The sequence below is a fragment of the Oryctolagus cuniculus genome, chromosome 3, assembly GCF_964237555.1.
Source record: "Oryctolagus cuniculus chromosome 3, mOryCun1.1, whole genome shotgun sequence".
Taxonomy (NCBI): domain Eukaryota; kingdom Metazoa; phylum Chordata; class Mammalia; order Lagomorpha; family Leporidae; genus Oryctolagus; species Oryctolagus cuniculus.
This window is the reverse complement of record NC_091434.1, coordinates 101,852,795-101,874,889: the sequence shown is the minus strand read 5'-3', so window position 1 is coordinate 101,874,889 and position 22,095 is coordinate 101,852,795. Positions and strand designations below refer to the sequence as shown.

General features: G+C 35.9%; 1 protein-coding gene across 9 annotated transcripts in view; it reads right to left on the bottom strand.

The window, feature by feature from the left end:
• The window catches only part of LRP1B (LDL receptor related protein 1B), a 2,140,503-nt gene that overhangs the window by 769,580 nt on the left and 1,348,828 nt on the right, over window positions 1-22,095 (bottom strand). For all 9 annotated transcript variants that reach the window (XR_007920674.2, XM_051849575.2, XM_051849574.2 and 6 more), the window contains 2 exons: window positions 4,744-4,941; window positions 3,182-3,386 (listed from right to left, as the gene is read on the bottom strand). Coding sequence is in view for 8 of the 9 variants with exons in the window: in XM_051849575.2 (XP_051705535.2) it covers window positions 3,182-3,386; window positions 4,744-4,941 (403 nt within the window). In the remaining variant the exon portion in view is untranslated. The remainder of the gene's footprint in view (window positions 1-3,181; window positions 3,387-4,743; window positions 4,942-22,095) is intronic.

Sequence of the window (22,095 nt, the reverse complement as noted above, 5' to 3'; positions counted from 1 at the left end):
ATCCTTGAGTTCCTGTAAGTTGCCCATAAACAAAGTCTGTTTGTATGAATACATTCATTTATCTAACAAGCATTTATTGAATATAACTATATATACTAGGAGCTATGAAAGAGTTCACAGACTTGGAAACAACTTCCCTGGCCACCAAAACACTTGTGATTTAGTAGAAAATAAACTATTTATATAAGTCGTATTTCTCCAAAATTATACAGTGTATTTATCCTAAAATAAAACAGTGCAAAAGAAGTTTAAATGTTTTTGGTTCTTCTATCAATGTTGATTCACAGCCTCCTTATACAAGTCATGAATAATTGGAAACATGAGAAAAATCTTATGTTTCTATTTTGTGTAATACTAAGGCAGTAAGTTGACTTTAAATAAAATCATTTCCTATGTTACTTTCCTTGTAGCATTTCCTTAGGTCGCTTTCCTGTTCCATGTCTCTCTCTTTATCTTTCTCTCTCTCTCTCTCTCCCTGTGTATGTCTGCACATGCTTATTGTATCTATATTATCAGCCTACTTTATGAAAAGTTCAATGTTGAAAATAATCTCAGAACTTCTTACCAAAAATATCTAATAAGCCTGAAAATATTTTAATATAGGTGTCTAGGTGTTGAACCCAGTGTGAGGTCAGTAGGTCACGGGGGCATACTCTCAGAAGGTAGTTCTCATGAGACAGTCGGTTACTGTTGGGCCATGCTGCTCTTGCTGTGCTTCCTGGTTTGCCATGTATACATGTTCTGCACCTGCTTGACCACTGACATCTGATTCCATACCAATGGGACTGCTGATCACAGACTAGGATCCTCCAAAACCAAAAGCCAAAGTCAACGTCCTTCCTTAATAAGTAGCTTCTCAGTGTATTTTAGTTGAAATAACAAAAAGCTAACCATACAATATCAATCTTCTACAAACAATCAAAATATCAAATCATGACACCAAAATCAATCAACATTTTAATTGTCCTTAGAGTTAAATGAATTAAAACTCTCACCTGAACTCAGCTCATTTATGTCCCAGTTTTGTGTCGTTTCTTCATGTTTAAAAATATTTTATTGGCACTGTGGTCATCTTAATCAGTCTGACAATTCCACAGTAGCCGTCAGTGATGGCCGGCATCTCCCCTCTCAGAAGCATCAGTGGGTTTCCCCTACTCACAGATTTGCTTCCCATACTAACTTTTAAGCCTCAAAGCACATTTACTTCTGGAGATCCCTTTACATCACTGACACTGTTTGGTATTTTCATTTAAATAGTACATGTGAGCTGTGTGCGCTTTATGATTCCATTTCTTTTTTCTCCTCTCCGGTGGGATATTTCCCATATACACCAAGATAAGTAAGTTTATCCTAAGCATTGTCAGTAAACTCCATAGAAAATGAAGCATCAACTCTAAACAGACTGTTTTGTTTGGGCAGATCATTTCCAAACACCTGTTCTTTTTTGTCTGTTTCTTCCTCTCCGTGTGGCATTTTTAATTAGAGAAGCATTCACGTCATTCCACTCATGTTGGTATGCATGCTAAGACAAGGACTCTCTCCCAAACAGTACATCTGCTTTATCTAGAAAAGTTCTCATGCTGATAAAGTACTGGTACAACTTCATAGCAGTAGTTGTTGACATGGAGGATACAACCCCCTGTCGCTAGCAAACTAACATCTCTGGGGGCAGCAGAGGGTCAGAATCAGCAATCAACTTGTACTCAAGAACTGACTGTTGAAAAATAAAGGAATCTCTTATTAAACTTGAGTATTTTCCTAGTCAATTGTAATTATAGGAAGTAATGGATGAAATGGGTAAAGTGCAGACTGTGTAAGCTAGAAAAAAACATCTACAGGCAAAAAGAGAGTTACTGCTTAGTTCATTGTTGCCTGTTCTCACTATTTTTCAAGAAGCCAGAAATCCAGAGTTTTATGTAATATCTCTCAATACTTTGACTTTAGTAACTCATTCAAATAAATTCAAAATACTATGGCAGGTAAAGCAAACACACCAATCTGGTTTACCAGTTGTAATCTTGGCTCTAAATAAGCTGCTTCACCCCTTTAATTTCTGTGTCTGAATTGAAGAAAAACAAAGCAAACAACTATCCCAATCTATTGATCTCTGAGTCTTGGGTATAGACCAGCACAAAAGCCTCACGAGGTGTCCAGAAACCTGTCTTAAGACACAAGGCTGGCTTCCTTCTTTTCTTATCTCATTAGACTCCCTCTTGCTTTACTCCTCTCACCCACTGGTGCTCCCTGGACTCTAATTATATAAAGATACAGAACCCCAAAAAGAATTCTTTTTCCCATCCTTTAGACTTTATTATAGCTTTGGATCTACAAAATACTTATCAAGGAAATGAACTGCAAGAATCACAAGGTATTTTTACCAAAACATTGCATAGCACCTTCCCTCACATACAAAGCAACATAACAAGTGAGATCCTATTTCTGAGTGCAGAAGAGTAAACCAAATTCTAAGGGAAAAGAATACATTTTATTTCCCTGGAAAAAAAGTGACTGGGCAGGAACTGGAACACACGTCTTCTGACTCCAAATTCAGAGCCTCTCTTCCGCTCTTCACAAAGGGACACACAATGGAACAATGAGGCAATCACCCTGAGTGACTCACCATTTAACCTTGTTTTCTAGAATCATGTGCTTTGTCTTTCAAACTTCCCAATAGTCAGAATCTCACCGCTGGACTCTTTCTAGCTTATTTTAATTTTCTTTAAACTGCTTCCAAGTACATACAAAATAAATACAGGGTGAAGTGGTTAACATCTGTGACTGTTTAGAACAAAGGCTAGCCCTGTGGTTTGCAACCAGTAGAAATAATTACAACATCCCTTTGGCAGGGCAACGAAAAATTCATTAAATTACTGCTTTGGAAAAGAGTTGCAATAGCCTCCAATGGGGCCACATGCCCATATTTAGAAGAAAGACATTTCTAGCCTTAAAACTGCCTGTATAAGCAACCCCATTACCAAAACTGTGACAATGAATTTAAAATTATTGCTATCATGATTATACAACCAAACACACACACAAGTATATAAGTAGATGCATATATTAATTTTTATGAGCACAAAGCAAGCACTTTGACTCACAATTTATTACATAATTGAATTCAATATGAAACTAAAAGGTTATCTTTATGTCAGAAAGAATCTGTAAAGGCAAATTTCTTTACCCATATCTTGGGTCCAAAGCAATGGCCCTTGGGTGCTCCATGGCTCCTGCTATGAGTGTAGTCCTCAGGGAACCATCGAGTTTTGCCACTTCAATTTGGTCCAGATTGCTGTCTATCCAGTATATGTTGCCTGCTATCCAGTCAACTGTCAGTCCTTCTGGGGTGGCCAAGCCATGCTCCACAACCACTTCAATTGCACTGACACCTACAAAAGAAGTCAAATCAACATCTGTACCCATTCACAGAATGAGTTAAGAACAAAAGAAAAGGACTACCTCTAATCAGCATTGTAAAATATTTAAACATTATTTCCATTTTGAGACATATAGTACAAAGCTATTACCTATCACAAAGCAAACTAGGTTGTCCCACATTTAGAATTATTTATCTTCCCCATCAGAAATCTTTAATCTTGTACTTCCTTTTAGTATTAATAAAATGGAATTTTTAAAAAATTTGGAGGTTAAAAACAATGTTGAGATTTCAGAAAAGTTATTTCTTGTTTCTGACCTTTTAGGCAGAATAAGGGACTGGAACTAATAAGGATAAGTTCATTAAAATCAGTGCAATACAATTCAAATGTTGATCATCAAGGGCAGAATAAAGTAATATACCTGGGGCAACATACATTTTAACTGATAAGTATCCACTCTCTTTCTCCTTTTTTAAGTATGACAGATAACATAGCCATTATTGTATTTGACTTTAATGGAGTTAAGCCTCAAATCACATTTTCCCCCCTGGGCCATACTTCTTGTTAGAAATGACAAGGATGTAAATAAGAGAAAAAAGCATTGGTGCTGTTGCAATAAAAAGAAGCTATACTGTCATTTATATACTTCTTAATTTTTCAGAATTTTTAAAAATTTTAATTTAAAGTCATGTTTTCCAATAGAATGCTTCATTATAGCTTATGATAGTGCTAGTAGTTTTTGTTACACACACTTTTTTTAAAAATTTAACCTACTAACATGACACAGAATACAAATTCCTATACATAATTATGTATTTAAATATTACCCATTTTTTAATTGTAAAGGGGATTTAGAGTGGAATTAATTTGATAGTGATATCTTTCCTTGGAATTCTCAATAATGTGATACTTTCAAGAGAAACATTATAGTTCTAAACACTTTGCTACTTAAGAAAGGTATAGTTTACATAAAAAGTTAAATCAAATCAAGGCCAAAATATTTAGCTTAGATTAGTAAGTAGTCTTTATGACTATTTCTTCATTATTTCTTTGAATCAGACTGAAAGATAACAAATTAAAGTAAATTAACTGACAAAAATTCAACTACTACTTTTTGGAAGGTAGTCTCTTTTTTCCCCATAAAAAACCATAATTTATGAAAAAATTCACAAATAAAAACCATGAGATTTAACCACACACCTCCTCCAATATATCTTCACATTTATGCTTTATATTGCTGGCTTTATATGTATAGGAAAATAGTAAGCCAAAGGCCAATGATTAAACAAAATTCTTTCTGATTAAAACATTTTTAATATGTTCCCTTGAAAAGTAACCTATTGAATAAGTGAAACTATAATATATATACCTCCACTTTCAGAAAGCTTGCCCCGGTATATTCTGTCTTCTACAACATCTGTCCAATAAAGTAAACTTTGATTGAAGTGAAAATCAAGTGCTATGGTGTTTCTCAATCCAGGAACAAGCAGACTATAGTCTCTTTTGTGAAGATCAATCCTTCTGATCTCATGTCGAATGGAGAAGATGATAAATGCTTCAAAAGGATCTGAAATTAAATTTATTTTAATAGACTTAGGAAAATATTTATGTACTTTGGTAAATGGGCTAAAATGTTTGTGGTCAAGATTCATTCATTCAAAGGTATTTTTTTTACTACGTAATTCTCTATCCTTATAGAAGCAATTTTTAAGATAAAAGGTTGTATCAGAGTAGAAATTCTCAAGCACCAGCTCTTAGCTGCTGTTGTACAACCAGTGCTAAGCACAATTCTGCCGTAGCAAACAACGAGTAATCCTGTCATTACCAGAAGCCCTCAGAGCCAGACCCAGGGCACTTCACAGGGCAGACAGCAGCCCCTCAGCAATCTGCAGCTGTGGGAGTGCTGAGCACAAGTCCCAGAGCCAAGCTTGCTGCTCCTGCATGATCTAGGGAAGTTCCCCTCTGCTTATTGGGTCTGATGTCCAGCAGCTGCTGATACACAAGTCCAGGGATCCAGATGTGAGGAATTCTTCTCTGTATGTCTTAGCACAGAGTGGTCCAATCTGCATTGCTATGCTCCATGACTGTACCTATAGTATGCAATCCCCAGTATAAAGTGCAATCACTATGTGGGATCTGGGTAAGGTACCCCTGAGACTGACAGCTGTAGAATTGTGATCGTTATAGCTCTATTTCACAGTCATTGAGTTCAAACAAAAGCAAACTAGGTAAGGAACCCACTGCATCCTCCATATCTGGGTTTATGGCTATTTGTTCTTTCAGTCATCAGTGCAACTTCTTTTGGTTCACCTTTGAGCGTGGGGAGGGTCGAATCTGCAACCTACTGATCCAGGCTTGTACTGGCTTGAGTACAATCCCCAATATAACATGTGATCCACCTGTGGGACATGGATAAGGTATGCTCTGAATCCCGCAGCTCTGAGAATGGGAAAGTCGGATATCCTACAGAGTCACCTGAGTTCTCCCTGTGAGACCAAGGCAGCTCTACTGCTCCAGAACTGCCAGTCAATGTTCATTCACCTGTGTAGCCTGCATGTGAAATGTGAGACCTCCACTGCATCCTGTAGATCTGGAATGTGACAGTTGGCTCAGTACATCCCAAGAACACTAGTGCTTGCCATATGGGAGCAGGGATAGGCTGTATCTTCACTCCAATACTGAAATTTCCTAACAGTTGCAAGAGATATGGACATCTAGATATACAAACTCAAAGGACCCCAAGAAGACAGACTCAAATAAAAGACCTTCTCCAAAGCACATTATAGTCAAATTGTGAAAAGTTAAGGACAAGGAGAGAATTTCAAAGACAGTGAGAGAAAAAACATCAATTAACATATAAAGAAAAACTCATTAGGCTAATACAGACATCTCAGTGGAAATCCAACAGGTCAAAAGAGAATGAAATGCTATATTCAAAGTCTTAAAAGAAAAAGAAAAAAACAGAATTAATAATTGGAATGAATAATAATATATCCAGTGAAGCTGTCAGCAAAACAGAAATAAAATATTTTCCAGGGGAAAACATAATTGAGGGAAGTCATCACCATCAGAGCAGCCCTATAAGAAATCCCAAAGGGAGACTTACATTAGAAATAAAAGGAACACAATAGCCTTCATGAAAACATGTAACAGTGTACAATTCACTAACAGAGCAGATACACAAAAGAGAAAGAGAAGATAATTTATTCTCATTATGACAGAAAATTATTAAAACACAAAGATAAATGATGAGAGGCAGAAAGAAGCAGAGGATGTATGCATCAGTGAGCAATCAACAAGATTATAGGACTTAGCTCTTATCTATCAATATTAACCTTGAACATAAATTGATTATATTCCCTAGTGAAAAGATATAGGTTGGCTTAAGGGATAAAAATACAATACTCACTTATACATTGCCCATATGAAACTCACTTCACAGGTAAAGATACATGCAGATTGAATGTGAAGCGGTAGAAAAAGATTACAGCCACATAGAAGTCAAAGATAATTTGGAGTAGCTATACTCATATCAAATTAAGTAGATTTTCAATGAAAAAAGAATAAAAAGAGATAAAGGACAATATATATTGATAAGATGATGAATTCATCAAGAAGATACAACAATCATAAACATATATGTAGCCAAGACAAGACTCTCAAATATATAAAGCCAATATTATTAGGCCTCAGAGAGAGTTAGACCTCAATATGATAATAGTGGGGGACTTCAAAACCCCACTGTTATCATTGGAAAGATCACACAGACAGAAAAACAACAAAGATACATTCAAGTTGAATCATATTATGAAGTAAATGGATCTAACAGACATTTGCAGGACATTTTATATAACAGCTACATAAAACTCCTGCTCAACTTTTATATATATATAGCATGGAGTATTTATATATATATATATTTTATATATATGAGGACACAAATAAAATATCATTTGTAAAAATGAAATCATACCATATATATTCTGAGATCATAAAGGAATAAAACTAGAAATCAACAAAAGAACAAGAGAAAACTTACAAATACACATAAATTGAACAACGTCTTCTTGAATGCATCATTCAAAAAATTAACAAATAATAACAAAACTTCTTGATACAAATGAAAATGAAAACAAAATATATCAAAATCTGTGGGATACAGCCAAGGCAATATTAAAATTGAAGTTTATAGCAATAAGTGCATACAGTAAAATAAGAAAAATTCCAAATAAACAATCTAATAATGTATCTCAAGGACTTAGAAGAAATAAAAAGGATCAGAGCAGAAATAAAAGAATTTGAAACAAAAAAATCCAAAAGATCAGCTAAAAGGAAAAGATGGATTTTGAAAAAGATAAAAATAGACAAATTATTAGTGAGACTAACAAAGAAATAAGAAGAAAATTTCAAATAAAATTAGAAATGAAAAAGGAAACAATAAACTGATACCATAGAAATACAAATGATCACAAGAACTACTATGAACTGTTACACATTAAAAAATTGGAAAATTTTTTAAATGATGAATCCCTGAACACATATAACCCACTGAGATTAAATCAAGAAGATATGAAAAACCTAAACAGGTAATGAGATTGAAGCAGTAACTAAAATTCTCCCATGGAAAAAATCTAGGACCTCATAGATTTATATTTGAATTCTATGAAATACTTAAAGAGGAACTAACTCCAAAATTTCTCAAACTATACTAAAATAGTTAAAATAATAAAATATAATAAAAATATAAAAATTTCTAAAACCTAAATATAAAATGGTGGAACTCTGTCATCTTGTCAAATGGTGTGAGACCACCATTACTCAGGTAACAAAACCAAAGACACAACACAGAAAGAAAACTACAGACCAATAGAATATAGGTTCAAATATTCTCAACAAAACATCTGCAAACTGAATTAAATACTGCATCAAGATCACACATCACACAACTTGGATTTATCTCAGTGATAAATGTAAGATGTCTCAACATTCACAAATCAATAAATATAAATCACATCAACAGAATGAAGAGCAAAACTATATGATTATCTCAACAGATGCAGAAAAGGAATTGGTACTGTAGTGCATTGGGTTAAGCTTCTACCTGCAATGGTGACATCCCAGATCAGAATATGGGTTTGAGTCCAGGCTGGATGTTCCACTTCCAACTACTTCAGGCCCTGCCACCCATGTGGGAGACCTGGATGAAGTTCCTGGCTCATGGCTTTAGTCTGGCCCAGACCTGGCTGTCATGGCCCTTTGAGGAGTGAATCAGCAGATCAAGGAGTTCCTCTCTCTCTCTCTCTCTCTTGCTCTCACTCATGCTCTTGCTCTCCCTGTCATTTCTCCTCCACCTTTATATGTCTGCCTTTCAAATAAACAATTAAGAGATCTTTAAAAAAATAAGTATAGAAAAATAATTCACTATCTCTTCATGATAAAAAAAATCTCTCAACAAATTAGATACAGCAGGAACATACCTAAAAATTATAAGGAGTATATAAGACAAACCCACAGCCAATATAATATAGAATGTATATATTGTATGGTCACAGATCTCTTAACCTAGTATTGCCATCATCCACATCTTTGTAATGTAAATAAGTCTGTTTGTGATACTACAGTAGAAGACAAAAAAGCCACCAAGAATGAAGCAGAAGAGACATTTGAGACAGACTGTATCCTAAGGATATCCAAGTCCATGTTTCCAATGATCTCTAAGGCTAGTTCTTCCCTGCAAAATAAATATGTTTCCCATACTTCGTATATGTAAGCCCATGTACTTGTGCTTGCTTACCCAAATTAAGATGAATTGGGTTTTCTTCAATTGTAATGAAATTTTCCTTTCTTATTAATCACCCCTTAGAAAAAACTTTCATTCTATGTTCCACAGTCTATTCTCCTTGAAGTATATTTTAAAATTTGTACTTAATTCTTACCTTTCTCTCACTACACTGCAAGCTCTATGAACACAATATTTCTGTTGTTTGAATCATCATATCCCTAACATCTAGCATCAGGAGAAGACAGTATTAATCTCAGATCTTAGATACAGAAGGGTACTAACCTAGGCTGGCTGCCCTTGGTGTGAGGGAGTAAACTGGCATTTTCTTCTATTGGGCTAGAATTTGCATCAGGAAGTCCTGGTCCAGCACATTGAATAAATGTGTTTTGCATGAATAAATCTGGAGACTGAATCCATCTAAAACTGGCTGATAGGTAACATGAGAGAGTATTCAAGCATGGGAGAGAGCCGTGGCATGGCCAGCGGGGCACTGATTGACATAAAGCTGACTACAAAGTACAAGGGAGCTGAGCCAATGCTGAACTGCTCAGAAGTTCTGAAGACCTGAGAGCAAAAATTATGGATATTGTTGAGATCACTTACAAATTGTGGTTTTTTATTGCACAGTATGTGGTCTCTATTGAACAACATTACTATGACATAGCTAACTGATATTGTGGAAATTGAGCATAAAAATGAGAAAGTTTTTGTCAAACTCAACTAAAACAGAGCCAACAGTCCATTGGGAAAAATATTCAGGTTGTAAATGATTGTTAACTGCCCTGCTAGGCCAATCCAATGAAATGACCTGCTATGATTTTTAAAGACTAGTTTTATCCATACAATGATGATGAACTTAGCCACTATGAAATTAAGACCAGCCATACTTAGTAGCTGCCACCATTCACCCCAAATGAGAACTTCCAGCTGCTGCAGAGCTGCCTCACATGCCAGTAAATTTTCTTTCAAAACAGCTTACATAGTTTTTCCTTTTCCCAGTGGACTTTCCTTGACCTTCAGATACACTGGAGATCATCCCAGTCTCCATGTGTGTCCTCAATTTCAATTCTAATTTTTGTAATAATACCTTTTTACACTTGGAGATTTGTCTCAACCTTTTATTTAACTGAAATTACAATGTCCCCAAAACATGTACAAAATAACTAGTTCCAAATAGCCCTCAATAGCACAAGCATTTATAAAATTTTAAATCCAGAATTTGTCATTTAAAAGAAAGAAAACATTTGTGCTGACTGCCTAGTTATCGAAAGAAATAATACATAATTTTGAATTGGGAGCCCTTGCTGTATTATCTTAAATGGCTCTGAACAGTTTTTTGTCTTTGATAAAGGTCTTTATTGGGGCTGGTTTTGTGGCACAGTGGGTAAAGCCGCCCCCAGTGATGCTGATGCTAGCATTCCATATGAATGCTTGTTCTAGTCCCTGTTGCTCCACTTCTAAACCAGCTCCCTTCTAATGCTCCTAGGAAAGCAATGCATGATGTCCCAAGTACTTTGGACCCTTGCCAGTCACATGGATACCTGGATGGAATTCCAGGCTCCTCTCTCAGCTTAGCCTACTCTGGGCCATTGTGACCATTTGAGGAGTGAACCAATGTCTTTAAGAACTCTCTCTCTGTAACTCTGCCTTTCAAATACATAAAAATAAATTTTTTAAAAGCAAAAAGGAAGACATCATCCTATTATGAATTAGAAGTCCTTATCCATAAAATAGAATTAATAATAAGTGCTTTTCAACTTAAACTATTATGATCAGAGTCCAACTAATGTATGCAACTTTGTTTCATAAGATGAAAATCATTATTGTTATAGTGGTAAAAAAAAAAAAAGTGATAGAGTTGGAGTCAGAAAATGCAGGGTTTTGTGTATTTTATCTATTGAGAGCTAGTGAGCCAGCAAGCTTCTATTTACTGATTCATGCCCCAGATGCCTGCAACATCAGACCAGATACATTTCAGGTCTGCTGCATGGGTAGCATAAACTCAATTACTTGAGCCATGGATGCTGCCTCTCAACATTTGTATTAGCAGGAAGGTAGAGTAAAGAGCCAGGTGTAGAACCAGGTATTTCATCTGATATGGAACACAGTGTTTTAACTGGGACCTTAAGCACTAAGCTAAACATCTTGCCCCAGAAGTGTAGTTTTAATACAGAACTTCTAACCAGTTGTGTAAATGTGAGAAGTTTACCTAAACACTCTGATTTTCAATAGTTTTCTTTGAGAAAGCATACTCAGTTATTAGGAAAATTGATAAGAATTAAAAGTCTGAACCCATTACAAAATCCTAATAAATATCAATAATTATTAATGGTAAATTTTAGAGATGTCTCCAAAGGATAAAAAAGAGAGACACTGCAACAAGGATGATGATGCATCAAAGTGAAGCCAAGTATTTCTCAGCATGTGGGAAAACTACTGACATTTTAGCTCCAAAGGACTGCACTTGTCCATTGTAATTTGCCCTTAGCCAGGTAGTAAATTATAGGTACAGCAGGTACTTACTAGAAAAAAATTATTTCAATACCTGTTAAAGGACATATAAACTTAAAATGGCCAAGTCATGAAGTAGTATCTCTACCCTAGGGAATCCAATAGCAGAGAGGAATAAAAAATAAAGGAAGGAAGAAATTCACGTGCCCTCATCACCAAGCCTAGAAGACATCCTGTACCACAGTGCTGCAGTGTTTCGGAGAAAGACTTGGAAACTGCAGAAAGACCCGGAGAGTGTGTGCCCATAGCTGCAGGTATCAGAAAATTTCTGGCAGATAACTCCTGCCAGAATAACTTAAAATCCAACAGACAGAGATTAACAAATGCTGGTGAGAATATGGAGGAAGGAGAACTCCAATATACTGTTGGTGGGAATGTAAATTGGTGGCATCTGCTACGGAACAGTATGGAGATTTCTTAGAAAACTAGAAATAGACCTGCCATATGATCCAGCAATTCCACCACTGGGTATATACCCAAAAGACATGGACACACTGTATCAAAGACTTACCTGCACCACCATGCTTATAGCAGTACTGTTCATGAAAGCCAAAATAAGGAACCAACCAAGGTGTCTACCATCGAATAAATGGATAAAGAAAATGTGGTACATACACAGAATAGAATAGTATTCAACTATAAAAAAAGAATGAAATTCTACTGTTTGCATCAAAATGGATGCAGTGGAGATCATGATGCTGAGTGAAATAAGCTGGACACAGAAACACAAATACCACCTGTTCTCTCTTATATGTGGGAGCTAAAAAGAAAAAATAGAAGAAAAAATGAAAAAACAAAAAGAAGAAATATCAGTATAAATATCACTGTATACATAGTTTTATAAAACTGTTTCATAAATTAATAAAATCAATCATTAAGAATATAATGAAAGTGCTATTGATATGAAATTATTTTAAAGTTTACTATATATGAGTTAAAGTCATTTTTTTCATTCAATTATTGTTTATAGCTGTTGCCTATACTGCCACTAAACTAGAGTCTTCTTGTTTTTACTTGTTCAACTTATTATTTGGTGAAGCATTAAGCCTTTATACTGTAATATAAATTTAAAATATGTTATCTCATAAAGTTAAAAAAAGGAAGAAAGAAAGGGAGAGGGAAAAACAGTGGGAGTGAGAGAGCGGAAGGGAGGGAGGGAGTATTATGTTCTCAGAATTTTATCTATGAACCATAATGAGTATATTAAAAATGAATTACAATTTTTAAAAATAATAAAATAAAAAACTCTGGTACAGCAGAATTCTCAGTGACGTGGCATGCACTGAGGGGCCACCCTGAAATCACTTGTTTAATAAATGAGACTGGAGTAACAATTTGGTCCTTGAATGTTCTCTGAGTCTGTTGGCACAATAAATATCCAGGGAGGTGATCTGAATGGAAAAGCAGACTTACAAGTCTACACCCTGGGATCTGCACTGTGACACAGGAGTTAGAGATGCCACCTGTAATTCCGTTATGGGTGCCAGGTTTGTGTCCAGCTGCTCACTTCTGATCCAGCTTCCTGCTAATGGCCTCGGGAAAGGCAGCAGAAGGTGGGCAAAGTGGTTGGGTCCCTACACCCATGTGGGTGACCCAGATGAATAATGTTAATATAGTCAAAAGACAAATGCCATACTTGGTAAATATTCGTAATAATAAAATCCAAATTCTTTCAGACATATGCACTCATAAATAGGAAAGAAAAACTACTGAAATAAATAATGGACAAATTGGATTAAAGAGATAAAGAAAAATATAAATAACTTTTAGTTTTAAGAAACTCTCAATTTTTTCTAATGAGATGAGAAATAATTTTAAAATTATGAAAATGATTGGTAAGATACTATTAGACTGCAGAGAATGTGCGCTATGATATCTTGATAATAGAAATAAGAATGTTGGGGCCAGCACTCTAGCATAGCTGGTAAAGACGCCCACCTGCTGTACCAGCATCTCATATGGGCATGGGTTCTAGTCCTGGCTGCTTCACTTATGACCCAGCTCCCTGCTTGTTGGCCTAGGAAAACAGCCAAAGATGGCCTACGTCCTTGGACCCCTGTACCCATGTGGGAGACCTGGAAGAAGCTCCAGGCTCCTGGCTTTGGATTGGCCTAGCTCCAGCCATTGTGACCATTTGGGGAATGAATCAGAGGATAGAAGACCTCTCTCTTTCTGTCCCTGCCTCTGTAACTCTGCCCTTCAAATAAAATAAATACATTCTTAAAAGAATATAAATGGCTACTGCATATTTAGAGAGACACTGTACAATATTTAATATAACATGAATATTGAACAAGTTTAGCCATTCATAATGAATTATTCTTAACATTTGTACAAGTGAAAACTTGCATATGACCAAGGAAATGCTTTACAGTATTATCTGTAAAAGAATTTTTAGGGGCCGGTGCTGTGGCGCAGCGGGTTAACACCCTAACTTGAAGTGCTGGCATTCCATATGGACGCCAGTTCGAGACCTGGCTGCTCCACTTCGATCCAGCTCTCTGTTATGGCCTAGGAAAGCAGTAGAAGATGACCCAAGACCTTGGGTCCCTGCACCCACATGGGAGACCCAGAGGAAGCTCCTGGCTCCTGGTTTCGTATTGGCACAGCTCCAGCCCTTGCGGGCAATTGGGGAGTGAACCTTCAGATGGAAGACCTCTCTCTCATTCTCTCTCTCTCTCTGCCTCTCCTCTCTTAGTGTAATTCTGACTTTCAAGTAAATAAAAAAAATCATTAAAATATAAGAATTTTTAAAACACAAATTTAATCAGTGGGTTATTGAAAAATATTGCTTGTTACACTTATATAATTTAATATTATGAGGCTATAAAAATGAATATAGCTGATATATATGTACTGATATGGAATAATTTTCATTATTTTAAAGTTGAAAACAGAAAAATGCAAACAGTTGTTGGCTTACTAAATTACCTATTAAGATCAATAATAAAAGATTTTTTAGACCTATGTAAAATAAATTATGGTATACTTCTTACAGGATTAATGAGGCATGTTCTCATACTCACCATAGGAACAGATGGCTGGTGTATAGGAATAGAAAAAAAAAAACAATTTTCACTTTATTCTACATAGGCTTACTTTTTTAGTCTTTGCATATATTTCCCCATTAAAAGTAATCATTTTAAGAATAAAAATTCAAGCCAACAATAAAAGGAATGTTCACTTTCAGTTTCTCAGCAATCCTCATAAATAAGCAAGAAAAGCTTGGGGATGAAATGTATGCTGAGCAAGGTGATTCAGTATGACAAATACTGTAAAATGTGTTTTTCCTTTTCAAAAACTCATATTTCTACTACAGCAATGTTTAAGCGATCATTTACTGCTCTTACTTTCCTGCTCTATTTGAGAAAGTGTATTTTTCAGCCAAAAATATTGATTCGTCTGTTACAGCTGATCCATACAGGAACCCTGCAGCAGGGGACCCTAACTTCATTCTTCCTTCTAAATACAAATATAGAAAAGAAACGATATGTGTCTAGCTATCTCTTTTTTATGGTTATTCATTTATTTGAAAAGTACGGTGACCGGGAAAGAAAGAGAGAGAGAGAGAGAGAGAGAGAGAGAGAGAGAATCAATAAAAGTAAGTGAGGGTTATCTTCAAGCAGCTGGTTTACTTCCCAAATGTCCTCAACAGCTAGGAGGGAGGGAAATCCTTCTAGATGTCTATGTGGGTGGCAGGACCTCAGGTCCTTGAGCAATCATCCTCTGTTGTCTTGCACATCAGCAGGGAGTTGGACTGCAGGTGGAGTAGTCAGAACTGAAACTGTGATACAAGATGTGGGCACCTCAAGCATTGGCTTAACCTACTACACCACAACACTCACTGTGTCCTTATTTTTAAAATCAAATAATGGAGTCAGTGTTGTGGCACCATGAATGCATCCTATGTGAGCACCAGCTCAAGTTCCAGCTGTTCCGCATCTGATCCAACTCCCTGCTAATGCACCTGGGAAACCAGCAGCCCAAGTACATGGACCCCTGCCAATCATGCGGGATACCCTGATGAAGCACTGGGCTCCTGGATTCTGTCTGCCCAGCCCTGACTACTGCAGCCATCTGGGGAGCAAACGAGTAGATGGAAAATATCTCTCTTTCTTACTCTGCTTTGCAAATAAAATAATGTGCTTTTCGGGTGATACTATCATTTTAAGATTTTATGTATGAAGATTCTTGGTTTCCTCATGAAGCAACATTAATATTAGCCAACATACATTTTATAGCAAGTAGCATGTACAAAATATTCCTGTATTATGTGAAATGATAAACAATTTGAAAAATTAATCCCTAACATGGTGTGTGTCTAAAAATATAGGCTGGAGGCCGCACTGTGATGCAGCAGGTAAAGCCACTGCCTGCAGTTTCGGCATCCCATGTGGGTGCCAGTTTGAGTCCTGGCTGCTCCACTTCTGATCTAGCTCTATGCTATGACCTAGGAAAGCAGTAGAATGGCTCAAGTCCTTGGTCCCTGGCACCCACATGGGAGACCCAGAAGAATCTCCTGGCTCCTGGCTTTGAATTGGCACAGCTACAGCCATTATGGCTATCTGGGGAGTGAACCAGCAGATGAAAGACCTCTCTCTGTCTCTCCTTCTCTCTCTATGTAACTCTGACTTTCACATGGATAAATAAAACTTAAAAAAAAAATTTTAAATATAGGCTGAAAATATATAAAGTAAAATGTGACAGAATTAAATGGAAAAATTGATAAACTCATAATAATGAGATTTTTTTAACCACAACACCCACACAACCTTATGGAACAATAGAAAAAATTATAACAACAAAGATGATTGGAGCAAAAACATAAGCAAAAACCTCAATATATAGGAAATACATAAAATTTGAACCACCAGCATTGAGGACACATTCTCTTCAGGCACAAATTAAACATTTATAAAGGGACCATCATGTTTCTAGTCCACAAAGAGAGTCTCAAAAGATAACAAATAATCAAGGAACACGTTTTGAGCACAATAGATTGAAATTGAAATCAATAATAAAGCCTGCCAAGCTCCCCACAAGCTTTATACTGAAAATAATTACTAAGGAAGCAATTTATTGACAGTGAAACCTCAAGTAGAAATATGAAATATTTAGTACTAGACAAAATTGAAAGTCTATTAAAACCTAAAGAATTGAGAAATATAAAGAAATACTATGCCATCAACTAAAAATTAATGAAGCAGGTTCTGAATGATGAAAGAACTCCAAATATCCTCTTCTCCATAAAACCAAAAAATACTCTAGCAAAAGTTGTCAAACTTCACAAAGTTGCTTAGCTTTAGAAATCAACCAGTACCCTGCAGCAGTTCAAGGAATGTATATTCGAGAAGACTGCTGAACATAATTAAAAACAGCAAAATGTTTGTTGAGTGAAAATAAAATTGTGTTTTCAATTAATTGTAGTAGCAACTGGATTGTCACATATAAACAATACATGCTGGAAACTAACTCACACCATATAAAAATTAACTCAAAATAATCATAGGCCTAAATAAAAGAGTTAAACATGCACAACAAATAGAAAAAAGGGAAGGCATTTGGCTTAGGGGTTGAGATGCCAACATCCCACATAAGAGAATCTGGGATTGATACCTGGCTCAGGCTCTTGACTCCAATTTGCAGCTAATACAGCCCCAGGGAGGCATCAGTGATGCTTCAATTACTTGGGTACCTGCCATCCATGAGGGAGACCTGGACTGAATTCTCAGTTCCTGGCTTTGGCTCAGCCTATTCCCCACTGTTGTGGGTGTTTAGTGGGTGAATTTGCTAATAAGAGCTTGCTCTTCCTTCATCCCTCAAATAAATAAATTAGTTTAATCAAATCTATGCTTAAAAAAATGAATAAGACTACACAGGAATATATCTTAGTGACCTTCAATTAGGGATGAATTTATTAGCTATGACAGTAAAACATAAATAATAAAGGATAATAGCAATCTATCAAAATTAATAATGTGTGTCATTCAAAGGACACTGACAAGAAAGTAGAGTGACAGCCCAGAGAATGCAAGAAAATATTTCCAAACCATATATCTGATCAGGTACTTGCAGCTAGAATTTACAGAGACTAGGCAAGATGCAATAACAAAAATATAAATAACCAAATTCTCCTTGGAAGGCAAATGGCCAACAAGCACTTGAAAAGATGTGCAATAGCATTATTTATTAGGTGAACAGAACTGAAATGCACAGCAACATATCACTTTATACCCATGAAGATGACTCTAATAAACAAGATGTATGATAACATCTGATAGCAAATATGTAGAGAAACGTTACACTTCAGTCACTGCTTGCAGGATTTTTAAATCGAGTAGCGACAATGGAAAACACATTGGCTATTCCTCAAAACGTAAGATGACCCAGCAATTCCAACCCAGGATGTACACCCAAGAGAATTGAAAGTGCATGTTTTACAAAAACTTGTTCATGCGTATTCATAGCAGCATTAACAATGACCCAAAATGGAAACAATCCTTGTCTATCAATTGATGTTTGGGTAAACAAAATATTATACATTCACAAAACAAGTTATTCATCGCCAAACAAAAATGAAGTATTGAAATACATTAAAATACAGGCTGGCACTATGGCGTAGCAGGTAAAGCCACTGCCTAGAGTGCCAGCATCCCATATGGGTGCCGGTTCAAATCCCAGCTGTTCTACTTCCGATCCAGCTCTCTGCTATGGCATGCGAAAGCAGTGGAAGATGGCCCACGTCCTTGGGCCTCTGCACCCATGTGTGATATCTGGAAGAAGCTCCTGGTTCCTGGCTTCAGATTGGCACATCTCCGGCCATTGTGGCCAATTGGGAAGTGAACCAGCAGATGGAAGACCTCTCTCTCTCTCTTTGCCTCTCCTTCTCTCTGTAACTCTGATTTTCAAATAAATAAATAGATCTTTAAAAAAAAGGAAATATACTAAAATAAATTAAATTAGCAGGTCAAATGAAAGAAGTCAATCATTAAAAAAAAAAAAATGCACTGGGGCTCAGAGCCATGGCATAGCTGGTAAAGCCACTGCGTATGGTGTCAACATCACATATGGGAACTGTTCGAGTCCCAGCTGCTCCACTTCCAATCTAGCTCTTTGCTGTGGTCTGGGAAAGCAGAGGAAGATGGCCCAAGTCCTTGGGCCTCTACAGCCACATGGGAAAACCCAGAGGAAGCTCCTGGTCAGCCTAGCTCTGGTTGGTGCTGCCATTTGTGGAGTAAACTAGCTCAGAAGATCTCGCTGTCTCTTCCTCTCTCTCTGAAACTCTTCCTCTCAAATAAATAAATGAGTAAATATTTTAAAAAGATATGTGTTATGCAGTTCCATTTGTTAGAAAAGTCCGGAATTGGGAAATGTATACACGCAGAAAACAGAGTATTGATACTAATCTATTAGAAGGACCTGGGGTAGGTGTTGATGGTGAGTGATTATTGACAGAGATAGGATTTTTAGGGGGGGGTGATTAAAGTGTTCTACAGTTAAATAAATGGTATCAATATTTTGACTAAATTATATACTTTAAAAGGGTGGATACTTGCAAAATACTATTGTAATGAGAATGAAAATCAGCAAAATGTAATGAATTGTGCTAATACTACTTTTAATCCCTTTTAAATCATTCAAGATCACACTGGATCACATAATTATTACCTCATTCAGAATAATCTGTATAATTGTAGCCCATTCTGAAAAATTTTCTACCAGTATAAAGAAAATAAATATTCTAGCACTTTAAACTGTTTCTTCCCTATGTATTTTTGCTAGTTGAACAAAATAGATAAATAATTCTAAAAAATATTTCAAACCAAGAATTAAAAAATAAAGACAAATAACACAAAGGAATTAGAATAATAAATAGGCAGAGCATACGCTTTTGGCGCAACCATTAATATGCCACTGGGATTGTCCGCATCAAATATTGGAGTCCCTGGACTTGAGTCCCAGCTTTGCTTTCAATCTAGCTTCCTGCTAATGGGCACCCTGGAAAACATCAGATGATGGCTGAAGTGCTTGATTCTCTGCCATCCACATTGTAGACCCAGATTGAACTCCAGGGTCCTGGCATCAATTCTGGCCTAACCCTAGTAGCTGCAGGAATTTGGGGTAGTAAACCAGTGGATGGAAGATCGCTCTCACTTTCTCTGTTTCTTTACTTCACAAACAAATAAAATATTTTGTGTGTTTGCTTGCTTTTGTATAACTACATTAATTAACAAAATAGAGCAGAAGATGCTATCAAGAAAATCCAAAGTAATTTGATTAAAGAATAATGCAACTGAAAATATTTATTAAGACTGAGATATACATGTGGTGACTTAACAAGTTTATGGAAAATTGAATTAGAAGATATATTTATTTTTGCAAAAATTTTTAAAATCCATAAACATTTTTACATAAAATGGCTTTTCTATGAGCTTTCTGGTGACTTTTCATATGTCTGGATTTAAAAACAAAACACCACTTTGAGGTAACCTCATAAATGGAGGGGAAAGTAAAAAATAAATGATAGTAGGATGAAAACAGAAAAATAACTGGAGAAGTATGAAATAAAAGACAGTGAGACATACATTCACACATTTTTATAATATATTTGAAATAAGATAAAATAGCTATTTTCTAGACAATGTGTTAAAATTGAGCTAAGTATACGCTATATCCTACAGACTTATTTCTATGGGTACAACTGAAAACTTGCCATGGGACTCTAAATCCCATGAGGCCAGGTAGTAATAGTGCCATCTTAAGTGCTAAAGTATTAAGAGAAATAAGGGTGCAATTTTCCAGTTCAATGATCTTCAAAAAATCATGAAGGGGATTGCTTGGTCTCCTAGAGTGATAAACATTTAAGAACTGCAGGGTGGGAAGTGGGGTTGGGACCACAATGTGGCCTCTGCATTACAAAATAAAGCCCTGGATATCCTCAAAAAAAAAAAAAAGTGTTAAAGTGATCATATTAAGTGTTAAATAGATCATATAATTAGGATTAAGTGTTAAAGGGATCATATAAATAAGATCAAGTATCTGTAATAACAATAGATAGAATTAAAAAGGAGAGATTATTCCAACATGGGAAGAAGTCTACACAGCTGACTCATAGAATAACAATTGCTTTAAATAGCACTCTGACCTCAGAATCAGCCCTTAAGGCATTCTGGTCTGGCTGAAAACCCCATGAAAGCATTTCAGGTGTGAAAAACCAAGACACTATGGCAAAGAAATGTCCTACATGAAGGATTTCTTTGAATGAGACCCCAGTGGAAAGAAGGGGCCATCAAAGAAGGATGTACTTTTCTCCAAAGGGAGGAGGGAGCTTCCATTTTGCTTATAGCCTTGTCTAAATATTGATGGGGATTGTGGGCTCAAAAGGCTTCTATAGTCTTGGTAACTCATGTCAAGAGCCTCATGTGATCACTAACGTCATACATAAAAATGTTAATTGTTAAGCTAACAACAGGAGTCACTGGATACTTGCTCCCCATGCAGGATCTCTGTTCTCAATGAGTTGTACTATGAGAATTAACTGTAAAACTTGTTCTCAAATAGTTTTTTATATTGTGTGTGTGTTTGTGTGTGTACAAATTGTTGAAATCTTTACTTAGTATAGAGTTGGTCTTCTGTGTATAAAATTAATTGAAAATGAATTTTGATGGAGAATGGGACCAGGCATTGGAGAGGAAGGAGGAGGAGCAGTGGGAGTGGCGGTGGGAGCATGGGTTAGAGGAAAGAATCACTATATTCCTAAAGTTGTACTTATGAAATTTGTACTCATTAAATAAAAGGTTTCTTTGAAAAAAATAAAAGATATATAATCATGAATATTGAGTCCACAGTAAAATTACGCCTTTCACTAAAACATGAGAAAAAATAAAAACGCACTAGACTCACTAATTTAGAGCAGTGCTACTTAAACTATATCCATAGATTGGTACTAGTCCGTGACTCTTTCCAGTCCATGCTGAGATAACATAAAAAAATAGAGAATACTAAAAAATTTTATACTGTAAGACCACACCATTTTATTGGGAAACTATTAGAAGTTCAAAAGCTAAAACAAGAATAAACACAACATTCTTCCTATATGCTAGAATAATTCTTTAATTTTTTTCTTCTTACTATTTGCTGAATTCTTTAACTTAGTGGAAAGTTAAGCTTATGAATATCAAATGAACTGAAAGTATATCATTGTAAAACATAAAAAAAGAAGAACAAAGGAAGGAGGGATGATAGGGGGATATGGTGGGAAGTATCACTGTGCTTCTAAATCTGTATGTATGAAATACAAGAAATTTGTTCAGCTTACATATTTAAAATTCTATAAATCTAAACTTACAATATCCTTACAAAAACTCTAAAAGAGGAGAGATCCTATCATAGCCATATTGTATAGGAAGAAACAAAAGCAAAGAAATT